The 13,182-nt window shown below is 35.3% G+C and overlaps 1 protein-coding gene across 17 annotated transcripts in view; it reads left to right on the top strand.

Moving 5' to 3' along the window:
- Positions 1–13,182, top strand: part of yrk (Yes-related kinase) — a 33,366-nt gene that overhangs the window by 3,980 nt on the left and 16,204 nt on the right. For 5 of the 17 annotated variants that reach the window (XM_079590957.1, XM_079590958.1, XM_079590963.1 and 2 more), the window contains exons 2-4: positions 11,118–11,154; positions 12,503–12,746; positions 12,830–12,932. In XM_079590957.1, coding sequence (XP_079447083.1) covers positions 12,551–12,746; positions 12,830–12,932 — 299 coding nt within the window. In that variant the 5' untranslated portion in view covers positions 11,118–11,154; positions 12,503–12,550. Of the gene's footprint in view, positions 1–1,363; positions 1,665–10,795; positions 10,869–10,892; positions 10,987–11,117; positions 11,155–12,499; positions 12,747–12,829; positions 12,933–13,182 lie in introns of those variants that run through there. The other 12 variants (XM_079590959.1, XM_079590966.1, XM_079590964.1 and 9 more) reach the window with 8 other exon arrangements.

Raw genomic sequence — 13,182 nt, 5'->3', positions numbered from 1 at the left:
GTGTTTAATTATTAGTGCTTGTAATGATTAAATTTAACCCTTTAACTGTCACCCACCTTTTTGAGAATGGATATTAAAATGCACTATTCAAACTTAAATGGTTGTAAGTAATTCAAGAATGCTTTGGAAAATAGACCCAAGTTTGGTCTTGTTTTAAAGAAAACACTCAGCAGATTATTGCTGAAGTTAAAGTTAAAGTATGAAAAAGTTATGGAAGTTTAAATGTACAGTAAATAAAAATATACTGTACTTAATTTTTTTTCTTTTATATAAAATATATATTTTACAAAATATTTGTTTACTATAAAATCAAAGCCATATATCTAACCAAGTTGTGTTCCAAATTTGAAGTTGATATCACAAAAATGTAAGTTCCCATGAGATTTTGTTTAGGCGTAATACCAAAAAAAGCCACCGGGTGATATACTTTCCATTGAATTTAATTGTATGCATTCTGCTGTAACAAATTAATACATTTCTGTCCAAATATCACTTCTGTCACAAAATATGGAACCTTGAGACTCAGACCTTTCTGACAATATGTGTCAGAAAGGTCTGATGCCCAATATGTGATGCCCAAAAGGGGAGGAGCCAGATAAAAGAATTTAGAGTACCGTTTCTATGGTAACGTAACGTCCAATTTCAAAACTGTTTTCACAGGATGAATTCTGAGTTCGTAAGCTTTCAAATGATACCTAATTTTATGATAACTACTAAAATATGTGATGTAATAAAAAAAGGCGATTAAAAAATATTATATTTTAGAGGATAATATATATATATATTATACTTTAGAGGATAATATATATATATATATTATATTTTTTAGAAGATAATATTATTTTATAATTTTGTATTGACATACTAGATTAAATGTTTTATTATGAACTTTTAGCATGAAAACCAAAGTTTTTAATTTTAATAATTGATATAAGATTTTAAGTTTTTTTTTGTGGTGCACTCTTGTCATAAATTCATCTATTACTGTTCCTACATAATTCGTAACAAAAAAACAGTGATAAAATATCTATTTAGGAGTCTTAGACCTTTCCAACGATATATAGTTTGTCATGATTAGATTAGGATTTAATTGTAATATAGTGAAGTAAACGTAGGCGGGACGGTGACAGTCGAGGGGTTTTTAAGGGCGTGTTTGACGACAGAAAAAGTTATCTAGATGTAAAAACAGAGGAAATAACTGTCTTTAGCTTAATATATCTGATATTTACTGAATTGTGTATCAGCCTTTTTGTTTTGTGTGTTTGTGCTTTGCCTCTTTTGATATTTTTTTTTAATCTTATCCACTGAAAACTTCAGAGGAAACGCGTCTGAGACTGAAGTGTGTTGCAAGGTGTCAGTGTGAACCGATGAATTTCATCATTTACAGTGACCTCCGCAATTGCTTAACATCTTCGTCTGGACGCAATTTCTCACCATCTTCCTTCGCATGCAGATATAATCGTAGTACTAGAAGCATCTCCCTCCGTCCACAAGCCACAGCAGTGCTACAGAACGACCTGGATACATGCTTCGGTTGTGATCGGATTATGGTCTTCTTTGCTCTGTTGGCAGACTAGATGGTCTTCTGCATTTGCTGTTGGTAAAGCCCTCAAACCCTCAAATGCAACTTCCTCTTATCGTCACAGCTGTGAACGCTACGGTTGGTGAGGACACATTTAGACACTTATTGAGCTTGTCAATGTGCAGCCTTGAGTGCTTTTACATTATTAACGTTTTCACAAACTTCCGAGTCTAAATTACTCTTATTGTTTGGTCAGTCATATGCATTTCATTGTATAGTTTGTGTAGTTATAGCCTTTTTTCATGCATTTATCGAGATGATTATAGGGTTTAGAGAGTTTAAAAGGCTTTTAAAGTCCTCTTTTTCAACTGTAGCAAGGCTAACTTTCTGTGGCAGAACAAGACATCATTAGTTGTCATTACAAAAGTTTGTTATATCCTTTTTTCATGTATTTATCAAAAATAATTTAGATTATTATTGGCTTTAGAGAGTTTAAAAGGCTTTTAAAGTCCTCTTTTTCAACTGTAGCAAGGCTAACTTTCTGTGGCAGAACAAGACGTCATTAGTTGTTGTCATTACAAAAGTTTGTGTAGTTATATCCTTTTTTCATGCATTTATTGAAAATAATTTAGATGATTATTGGCTTTAGAGAGTTTAAAAGCCTTTTAAAGTCCTCTTTTTTTAACTGTAGCAAGGCTAACTTTCTGTGGCAGAGCAAGAGGTTGTCATTACGTTCAGTTAGTAAACGTGTGATTGATGGTGCTAACGCTCTTCATGCATGTGAACGTGTCAAACCTCTTTTAGAAAAAAGTGTGGTCTGTGTTTTCTGGTTTAGAATATATTTAAACACCGAAAGTAGACTCGTCTCTTCTGTTAAAATGTGGATCGGAGAGCAAGAGAAGCAAAAGAAGAGACATGTGGCTTCCTCTTTATTATCTCAACTGTTTCTCCTTCTCTGAGATCGAACAGAGAGCAAATTGAGAAGTCTCTTTATTCTCGAAATCGAATGTGTCTCTGCTAGAAGTTCTGAAGAGATCGTACACTGTATTTTACTGACAGTAAAATACAATGAAGGCCAGTTTCACACTAGCTTTCAGTGCTGACCCAAGTCCGTTTGACTTCAGAGGTCATAAGAAAGTAAAAAAAAATTAAAATGTTCCAAATTTTGTCATAGTTAACTCGCGATTAATCGCACATTTTTATCTATTCTAAATGTCTCTTGATTTCTTTTTGTCCCATTATTTTTTTCTAAGTTTAATGCTCTTATCAACATGGAAAAGTTGATCAGCTTGCTTTGTGCAAATGTTTTTCATTGAAAACAACATTGGCATATACTGTGTTCAATTTCACACTAACATTCTCACTTGGAGCAAATAATCTCTCACACAATGTAACACTGTCCATCAATAAAAGGGTGAAAGAAATACTGACGAGGTGACGTTACTGATGTTGACGAGTGGGTGTAGAAACACATCAGCTGTGTGTGTGTGCTTGACCATCAAGTGGTATTTAGACTGGACGTGCTGCGATGATAGCTCAGTTCACAACGACACAACACACAGATCACTTTGGTCTTGTCAACTAAACCATTTGGCATCTTTTTAAAAGTAATCTTTCCATTCAGAATCTTATTGGCATCCATTTTGGCGTCTCGCGCTCATCATTCATCCTCTCAAAACGTAACGTTAAAGGGGGTCGCACACTGGACGAGAAGCGCAGCGCCGCGTATTTAAAATTCGAACACATTATTCTCTCAGTGTAAGTTACACACACCGGCGGCGCCATTCTGCGTTTTTATTGCTGGCCATAAACTGAGTGCGATACGAGTTGTCCTAGACGCGGCTCGGCGCTGCGCTTCTCGTCCTCTCTTTGGCCGGTGTTGTGCCGAATTTCGACCCCCTGCCAAATTATTACCCCCCTCGTTGAAGTCAGTACCTGATTGCCTAATCCTAACCCCACCCCTAATCCCAACCCCTCCCCCACAACCAATCCTAAACCTACCAATGCTAGGGGGGTAATAATTTGGCGGGGGTCAAAATTCGGCACAACACCTGTTCGCACATCTATGGGTTCGCAAGCCCAAGCAAGTGTGTGCGGCGCGCCTGTTGTTTTGTTTCTGGTCTAGCTAGATCCGGTGTGGTGTTGTAGTTTTATTAACGTTACTAGTTGTTGCAAAAGCATGTGAAAAAAATGTACAAAGTTTGCTAGGCGTTAATCTCGCGATAAAAAAATTGACGCCGTTAACATGGGTTTGCGTTAACGCCGTTAATAACGCGTTTAACGGACAGCCCTAAAATAAAGCAATAAGCCCCGCAAAGCTGTGTGTTACAGTGAATTTATAAACGCTAAGGTGCGTTGTTAGCCACGACGTGGAGCGGAGCTTTTATAAAACGGTTATTCCATAAAAATATTCATTTTAATATTCATTTTATTCATAAAATAAACACCAGCAACAAAAAATATAACGTTATTAACACATGTATTCCTCCGCCAAGCTATGTAGTTCCAGAGAGGTTGCTAAGCAACACATGCAGCAACAAAGAATCACAAACGGCAGCTGCGCAGTAACACTAATGTAATGCGGTCACAGGTGTGTGTTTGTTGAGTAATTTACAACGGCTTCGAACGCGCCTCAACCAATCACAATCAAGGACCGGAACTATACGTTTATAATGGTTGGTGTACACATGATCAAACCTAGGAACAAAGAGTATAGAAGTAACAAGAGGCGAAACTCAATAGAACGTTCCATTGCAACAAACGCACCCATGCGCAGAGCTGCAGCTCCGCCATCTTGGACTGAACGCAACACAGCTGTCATAGAATTGAACGATACCGGTTCCAATTCAAAAGCGGTTAAGGGAACTAAATAGTAGTTTCTAGTTTTTAATATCTCTATAACAGACATCCCAAGTCTCCCGGAAGTTCCCGCAAATTAGCCAAACTCTCCCGGGTGAGGGAGCGAGAGACCTTGCGTGTGTGTGTGTGCTAACGTTAGTGTGCGTGTGTGCTACCTCATCAAGCGCATGTAAGATCCTGACTAAAATATTATATAATAATATTAGGCTATATTTTTACATTTAAACATTTTAATAAACTCTGTTTCACTTTCATAATTTATTTCATTTCAACAATAATCTGGCAAATTTAAAACAAGACCCACCATAGGTCTAACGTTACATTCCGTTTGGATTTAGTGATAACAATGAATTAATAAAGCGGTCATTTGCCAGGTTAGGTGTTCATCCTCTGAAAATATGCGATTTAAAAAGCCTATTTCGAGTCTTAACTCAATATTGACCAAATACATAACGTTAGCAAACTGTTACTGGGTTTACTGGTTATGGGATAACTTAGCTGAGATTAACGTTACAGCACCTGTGATCGTTGACGTTAGCTCACTTTAACGTTAATAAAACCCTTTTCTACTTTACCTCTCTGTATCTTTGGGGAATAAAAATCCTAAGTTATTGGTTGTACACTGGTAGTTGTTGCAGTTGATGGCAGAACACTGTTTTCTAAGGTTCCAATAATTTCCAGACATATGTACAGTTATAGTTGTATCTATAGTTGTATAGTTGTTCTAACGGTAAAGCCGTTGGTTCAGTCCAAAATGGCGGCAGCGCGACCGCAGCGCCATCTAGCGATTGTTGTCAAAACTGCAACGGAGTTTCGCCTCTTGTTACTTCTATATTCTTTGCTAGGAATGGTTCATGTGAAGTGAACTATAGTGTACTTTCCAATTGAAATTAACCGTTAGCCAATTGATCACACGAAGGCTCGCATACTCTCTTATGTACTTGTTTTGAATAAGTAACTACTTCACGATCTCTGAAAAAGTATGTTCTGTATATAAGTGTGTGTATGTAATCTAGTACTTCTTTCGCCATTTTTTCATTATCATGTGACCTACCAGCGACAGTAGGCTTGTTGCAATAATCACTATACAGAACAGGGGAAACTCGAAAGATTAGAATAGCGTGCAAAAGTTCATCAGTAATTCAACTTAAAAGGTGAAATTAATATATTATATAGACTCATTACATGCAAAGGGAGATATTTCAAGCCTTTATTTGTAGGGGTGTAACAATATATCACAATACAAAAATGCAACAATATGTATTGTGGATAGTTCACCAAAAATTAATTACTGTGAGAAAAAATTCAAGTTTACAGCGTTTTAGTGTCAGTACTGCATTAAACTGCTATATATAATGTTGAATATAATGTATAATAATGCAATGGGGGAATATGTGTGGGTCCTGATAATACCAAATGTTATGTTACATGTAAAAAGTGGCCTACATTATTTTAAATATATCTAGTCAGTGAAAGAGTACTAGCATATTCGTCCAAAAAAAAATCTGAATTTTCAGCTTCAGAATCATGAATATTGTTATTCTGGTGTCTCTATTGTCCCGTGCTTCGGGTTTCCAACTCCCAAGTCTATTCATTTACACACACAATGTATAAACCAAATGTCTTGAAATATCGCAATAATATTGCATAGTGAGTTCAGTATCGTGATATGTATCGAATCGTGACATGAGGGGATCGTTACACCCCTATTTATTTGTTATAATTTTGATGATTATGGCTTACAGTTTATGAAAAATGTGAATATTGTGAAAAGGTTTTCATAAGCTGTAAGCCATAATCATCAAAATTATAACAATAAAGGCTTGAAATATCTCACTTTGCATGTAATGAGTCTGTATGATATATTAGTTTCATCTTTTAAGTTGAATTACTGAAATTAATTAACTTTTGCACGGTATTCAAATTTGTCCAGTTTCACTTGTATATCGACTTATCGCACAATATATTTTTTACATGATAATGAATGTCACCAACATTTTGCCAATCTTGATGTCTTCTTTTCTGTTCTCCGTGTTGCACGGGAAAGCCTGTGTTCATAGAGCGGTCATCGACAGGTGGAAAAAAAGGCACCATTTGATGCTTCATAGTTTTTTCCTGACAACTACAGACGGTTTAGTAGAATAGGTCATAGTCCAACTGCACTCGATTTCAAAGCCGCAAATATAAATGGTGCACACTAAAATAATTTTAGCAACAGATATGGCCTGTTGAGGCTTCTGTGCATTTGTTCACACGAACATCTGACTGAAAAGTAGTGTTAATAGTGTGCACCCTTTACAGAGAAAATCTGCATAAGTGCCGTTTTTCTGCAAAAGTGCACTTTTTTTCACCCCCTTTTTTTTTTTTTTATAGACATGAAAATGCACATCCCGAACTTAAATGGTTGTAATTCAAGAATGCTTTGGAATATAGATGTAAGATTGGTCTTGTTTTAAAGAAGACATTTGGCATATTTTTGTAGAACTGAAATAAATTAAGAAAGTTAAACAGAAAAAAAGTTATAGAAGTTTTTTGAGTTTATGAAAATGTATAATGTTAAAAATGTAATTATTCATATTTTATATAAAATATATATTTTCAAAACCTGGAAAAATGCAAAAAAAATCAAAGCCAACAATCGTGTTGTGTTTCAAATTTTAGGTTGAGATCTAAAAAAATAAGCTTTCAGTGAGATTGTGTTTGGGCGCAGTACCACACTTTTCCACTAGTTGACATTACTGCCCATATAAGGGCGCCTCCATTTCCATATGTTGTTTGAGTGATCTGAACCATTATTTTTACAATTTTCACACAATTTATGAAGTAGACATCCTATTCAGAAGTAGTGTTGGAAGTTTGGCAGATTTTGAAATGCATTAAACCTCTAAGAAACACAAAAGATCACGTATGTGCATTATAGCTCGCTGCCACATGCATCACAAATGCTGAATCTTTTATTTTTTTCTTTATATTTAAAACTTTTTCAGACCTTTTTTTCTAAAATAATTGAATGGATGCTATCTTTTGAACTCTTGGCATAAAAACAAACTGAGGTTTCTACCATTCTTTCATGATTTTTCATGTTCATCACTATTTCAAAATAAAGGTCTGAACATGCCTTAGGAGTATGAAAATATTCTTGTTGCAAATTGATAAATTACGGCTCCTCTGTGATTTATTTTGAAAATCAGTCAATATGTAAACTAGAGATTGTAAGCTTTCAAATGAAATATAGTTTGTCAAGATTAGTTTAGGTTTAGTATAGGATATTACTGTTTTAAATGTGTGTACGCCAATATAAGGGGTTAGGAAAATATTTGTTTAGAATTTATTCAAGTTTTTTTATTCAGGATATTTTCCATGATTTAAAGAATTAAAAGGCTGTTGTCTAAAGAATTAAAAAGTGTGTAGGCTTACTTGGATTATTATGCTGTTATATTATGATTATATATTCAGTGGCATAAAATGGTCTTAAAATGACAATAATATCGTTTATCGCAATTACTTCTGCGACAATATATCGCACAACAAAAAGTATTTATCGTGACAGGCCTACGCGTCACTTCACTGCCATTCACAAATCCTCTCCCGTGGCCTCATGGGATAGTAAAGTGTCCATCGTGTGCACACTTCAGAGTCTCACCGGAAGTAGTAGGTTATCCGGGTACTTGTTGCCAACTCTTTTATGAGAACTGTGAATTTTTTTGTGACACACGGTTTAATTTTCGCCTACTATATAGTAGGGAAGTATGCGATTTCGGATACATAGTTCTGCATGCATGCAACCTTTCTCGGTACCGGTCAGCGGTCACACTTCTTATGTATTTCCCACAACTGCTTATCTCTGCAGCTGAGAGCAGATCTCAATCTTCACATCTATAACAATGTACCTGTGGCAGATAGATGCAAGTGCCTGCCTGTTTGCATAACGTTTGTGGTGTGGTGATAAAAAGAGAAATGCCTCAATAACACAGTGAGTTCTCTTAAACTTTTACCTAGCTACTGTGGTTAACACCTACCATTAGTATAGTCGGTAAAAAAGTGGACCTTTTGGAACAACTTTGTACTTTATCTAGCCCTAAAATTAGTACATTAGTACCTTGAAGTAGTAATATCTGTCTTTAAGGTACTACTATAAACCTCTTAAGAGTAAATGAGGTAGAAAGTGACAAGGTGTTGTGTCCCTAAAGGTACAAATTTTGCACATTTTGTTTGAGGGTTGATGGTTAAACATACCATAATTCGGCCAAAAATTCTGAAAAGAGATTTCTGTAATAATCGAACAACGCAACTGAACCAAATATGAGCCTGAATGTCAGAGATTTGAATATTAATTAAATTATTTTAAATGCTGCAATGCATCTTGATTATATAGCCTAGCTATACACTCTCTCATTTGTTTCTGTTTTTATTTGTTCGTTTTAGAAGAGACCACATCGATATTTAAATAAAAGATAATTTAGAGCCTCATTAGGTCTCCCGAGCTCGGAAAGAGCAATTTATTTTTGTTGTCATATTAAAGAGTCAGTAGAGCAATCTAAAGAAAGTGCAAGTGTTCACCACAAAGTGCATCTCTATAGTTTATTTGGCTTATTCACATACAAACCAATCAAAACTCCAAGTCTCTGACTTGACGTCACGGCAAAATAGAAAAGTTTCAATGCAGTCAATGACTTTCCTAATTATAATAAATAAACCTATTTCAAGGTATGCGTTCTCGAGCAATAATAATAATAATAATGCATTTTATTTCTAACGCACTTTTCTTTAAAATCAAAGCGCTACGATATACAAAAAGAGAATAACAACAATAAAATACAATAAAACAAACACATTCGGTTACAATAAGCAGCTCTAAATAGGTGTCTTTAAAGAATTGTTAAAACTTTAAACCGATGGTAGAGCATACCATAGACGTGTTGCTGAGACGATGCTCGACCACCCATAGACTTTACTTTATATCGAGGCTGCCGAAGGATGCTTGACCTAGACGAGCGTAGAGAGCGAGCTGGAATATGAGAGGTAACTAAACTGCAGAGGTAGGCACGGCCCGTCCCATGAATAGCTATATACGTTAAAACCAGTGTTTTGAATTCAATACATGTTTGTATAGGCAGCCAATGCAAGTCATAGAGTACCGGGGATATATGTTGACGAGCAGTTTTATGTGTCAATAACCGGGCGGCTGAATTTTGAATATTGTAATGTTTTGATAGATCGATTTGCAATAATATGCAATAATTGCATTGCTTTCATTCACCAGGCACTGTTGTCGTGCGAATGAGCGCGTCAAGGGTTTTCTGTTAGAACGGTGTCGTGTAAGTTAATAACTAATGATCTTTTGCAATGGAAGTGAATCGATCAAAACTAACAGGGCTGTAGAATCCAAAATAAAAGTTTGTTTACATAATATCTGTGTGTGTATTGTGTATAATTATTTTATATATATATATAAATACAAACACGTGCATGTATATATTTGAGAAATATATATGCATATATATTTTTATATGATTTATATTATATATAAATATAACTATTTTATATATAAATAACACATTTTTCTTAAATATTTACATGCATGTGTGTGTATTTATATATACAAAATAATTATACACAATACACACACATATATTATGTAAACACACACTTTTATTTTGGATTCGATTAATCGTTTACAGCCCTAGCTGGACATTACTTTATCCTAGAGCTGCTGTAAAGCCCAAACAACTATATTACTTTATTATCAGTGATAAAAGCGCTATATAAATGAAGGTGACTTGACTTGTTTTTCATACACTCATTTGCTTTTATTCACTTGTGTCAACAACTATTCTCTTTTGTGTTCGGCTGTTTAATGAGACCATTATTTGTTCAGGCCTTTCCTACAAGCTTTCAATTCAACATTTGCAGTCCATTTCTAGACTATATTACATCAGCGCAAATCAGATTACACACACAAATATGAAATATGAGCACAAGCCTTTGTTTTTAATTCAACATTGTTTCATATCATTTATTTGATGTAATTCTTCATAGATTGGGCCGGCGATATGAACGGAGCAACAGATTCAGATTCATGGGAAATTCCTGAAGAGACATGATAAAAATGGAAACAATAAGCATGGGTGGTGGAGTGTATTGTTTTCTCCAGCAAAATGATACACACCTATTGTAAAGCAAAGCTTGTGATGGTTGTTGATGCGTTAAGCGTGGTGACTTCGTCGCATTTGCAAGTGTGTGTGTGTGTGTGTGTGTGTTTGCTCAGTGAAATCTTCTTTTGGGATGTTTATGTGTATCTTGGAGTAAGTTTTGAAATGTGGCAGAAAGAAAACAGATTGTCGGAGGGGTGGAGCGATACGTGTTGTGGATGTGTGTCCCCTTTGCAGCTGGACCCTCTCTCTCTCTCAGCAGGAAACGAGGGGGAGGCTTTAGTGGGCCGGACAGGAAACACTCGCTAAACTGGCATCCTGTTGATCCACTGATGGTCAGTCAGATAGAAATACAGGACATGGCTTTATTCAGCCAAAGAGTGGACATTGCGCACACACGTACATTTTTAAGGGGAATTTTAACTGTGAACTTCCCTTTCTCTAGACAGGAAAGTAAGAGGAAGTAGCGCGAAAAAAGTGTTAAGTCACAAAATATAAAGTCATTTCACTTTCTTTCTGTCCGTTACTTATAATTATATTTCTTTATCTCTCTCTCTCTCTCTCTCTCTGTCTTTTTTTCCCAGGATGTTGGTGTGTATGGAAAGCTGATCTGAGGATCTGGTGAGACGCAAATCTGATAATGTTGATTTATACACAAATAGCTACTTCATTACATTTACACACTTACTGAGAGGAACAAAGTAGAGAAACCTCTCAACATGGACACACTCCATTAATTAAATGCCATCTTCATCATACAGAGAGCACAAAATCAATCTGAACACTTAAGCTGGGGCTTTACGATTAGTCAAAATCATGATATAGCTCAGTGCTGGTATCTAATCGCAAAGACTGCAGTTTAATGAAATAAATATGTGCTTTTTTTCTTTCTCACGGTGTTCTTTTACACTCAAACATCCAGTGTTTTCAGCGGCTCGGTTTACTGTAAATTGATCAAATGATGCTCCACACGATCTCATCTCTGAGTTTGCGTCGCTTATGACGTACGTTTGGGAACACAACATGCGTTCAGGAACATCATCTTCACAAACTTGTGATGAGAAGCAATTATAAACCTGCCATTGTCAACAAAAGAGAAGCTGAAAGGTCTCTCTGTGGTTTCCACTGGAAAAAAAGCTCAATGGTTTAACGTTTAATAGCAAAGGAATTAAGAGCCATAAGTATTAGTACTGTAATTGTACTGTAAAATAAAATGATTGTTATTATAAAATAATTTTGAAACTATTATTTACAGTGAAATATTAATGGATTAAATTTTTTTATTTGTCTAATATATTTATTGAGATAAAGTAATAATTATTATAATTATTGTTATTATTATATATGATATAATACATATAATATATAATCATTTTGGTAAAACTTTACTTTTTTTTATTTGTCTAATATATTTATTGAGATAAATTAATAATTATTATAATTATTATTATATATGATATAATACATATAATATAATCATTTTGGTAAAACTTTACAAGTTTCATTAAAAAACTTAAAAAGCCCTTTTTCATTGAAAAAGGTTTCATTAGTTTATATCAGTTAACTACTTTAGTTAAAATGAACTTAGATTAAAGAATACTTCTACAGCATTTATTAATCTTATTTAATGTTAATTTTAACATTTACTAATACATTATTAAAATCAAAAGTGGTATTTGTTAACATTAATTATTGCACTGTGAACAAACAATGAATGACTATTTTTGTTATTTTGTATAATTTTATTTTCTAATTTTCTAATTATTAGTCATATTGATATATATATATATTGGAGCCTTTTTAAATCATATTACAATCATAATTTTTATTTATTTTGTTCCTCCAAATCGTGCAGCCCTAACTTAAGTCACACCTTAAAAACACAAATGTCATTGCATTAGATCTCAAATAGCTTACTAGATACTACTGTCAAATTAATTCCCCTTTATCTTGTTTCTATGGGAAGAAGCTCTGTTTCCAGGGTGATGAGCTGTGTGCTTTGAAAATATCGAATATTATGGGCTGTGCTTGCTGTAAGCAGAGGAAGGCCAGTAAAGCTGTGTCGAACTCGTGTGACAATGGGATCCAGTCACTAGAACCCTCCCGATACATCCCCGACCCGACTTTTAACCCATCAACGGGGTTGATCCCGAACTTCAATGATTTCTCAAACGCAATGCCTGCTCCCTTGTCCCGCCCAGCTGCCATCACAGGTGTGTAACGTGTGTTTCAGTGTTTCATAATGCTGATAACGTTACTTCCCTTACTGAAAACTAATGCTTGTGTGTTTGTTCAGGAGGAGGTGTAACGCTCTTTATAGCCCTCTATGACTATGATGCCCGTACAGAGGACGACCTGAGTTTCCAGAAAGGAGAAAAGTTCCACATTATCAACAACACGTGAGTTCAAAGCAGGACAGTGAGAGAAAGATTCACACGGTCTTTTTTTTTACCACACACACTAACCATATCTTCCTCCTTTCCCCTTGCTTCTCTCTCTCTGTGGCTCCTCTTGTCCCTCTTTCTGTCTCATTTCCTCTCTTCCTCTCTCTCTCTCGCCCTCTCTCTCTCTCTCTCTCTCTCTCTCCCTCGCCCCCTCTTTCGCCCTCTCTCTCTCTCTCTCTCTCTCTCTCTCTCTCTCTATCTCTCT

The sequence above is a fragment of the Phoxinus phoxinus genome (genome assembly GCF_949152265.1).
Source record: "Phoxinus phoxinus genome assembly, chromosome: 19".
In the NCBI taxonomy this organism is placed as follows: domain Eukaryota; kingdom Metazoa; phylum Chordata; class Actinopteri; order Cypriniformes; family Leuciscidae; genus Phoxinus; species Phoxinus phoxinus.
Note: the sequence above shows the minus strand (reverse complement) of the source record. Positions and strands in the feature narration are given on the sequence as shown.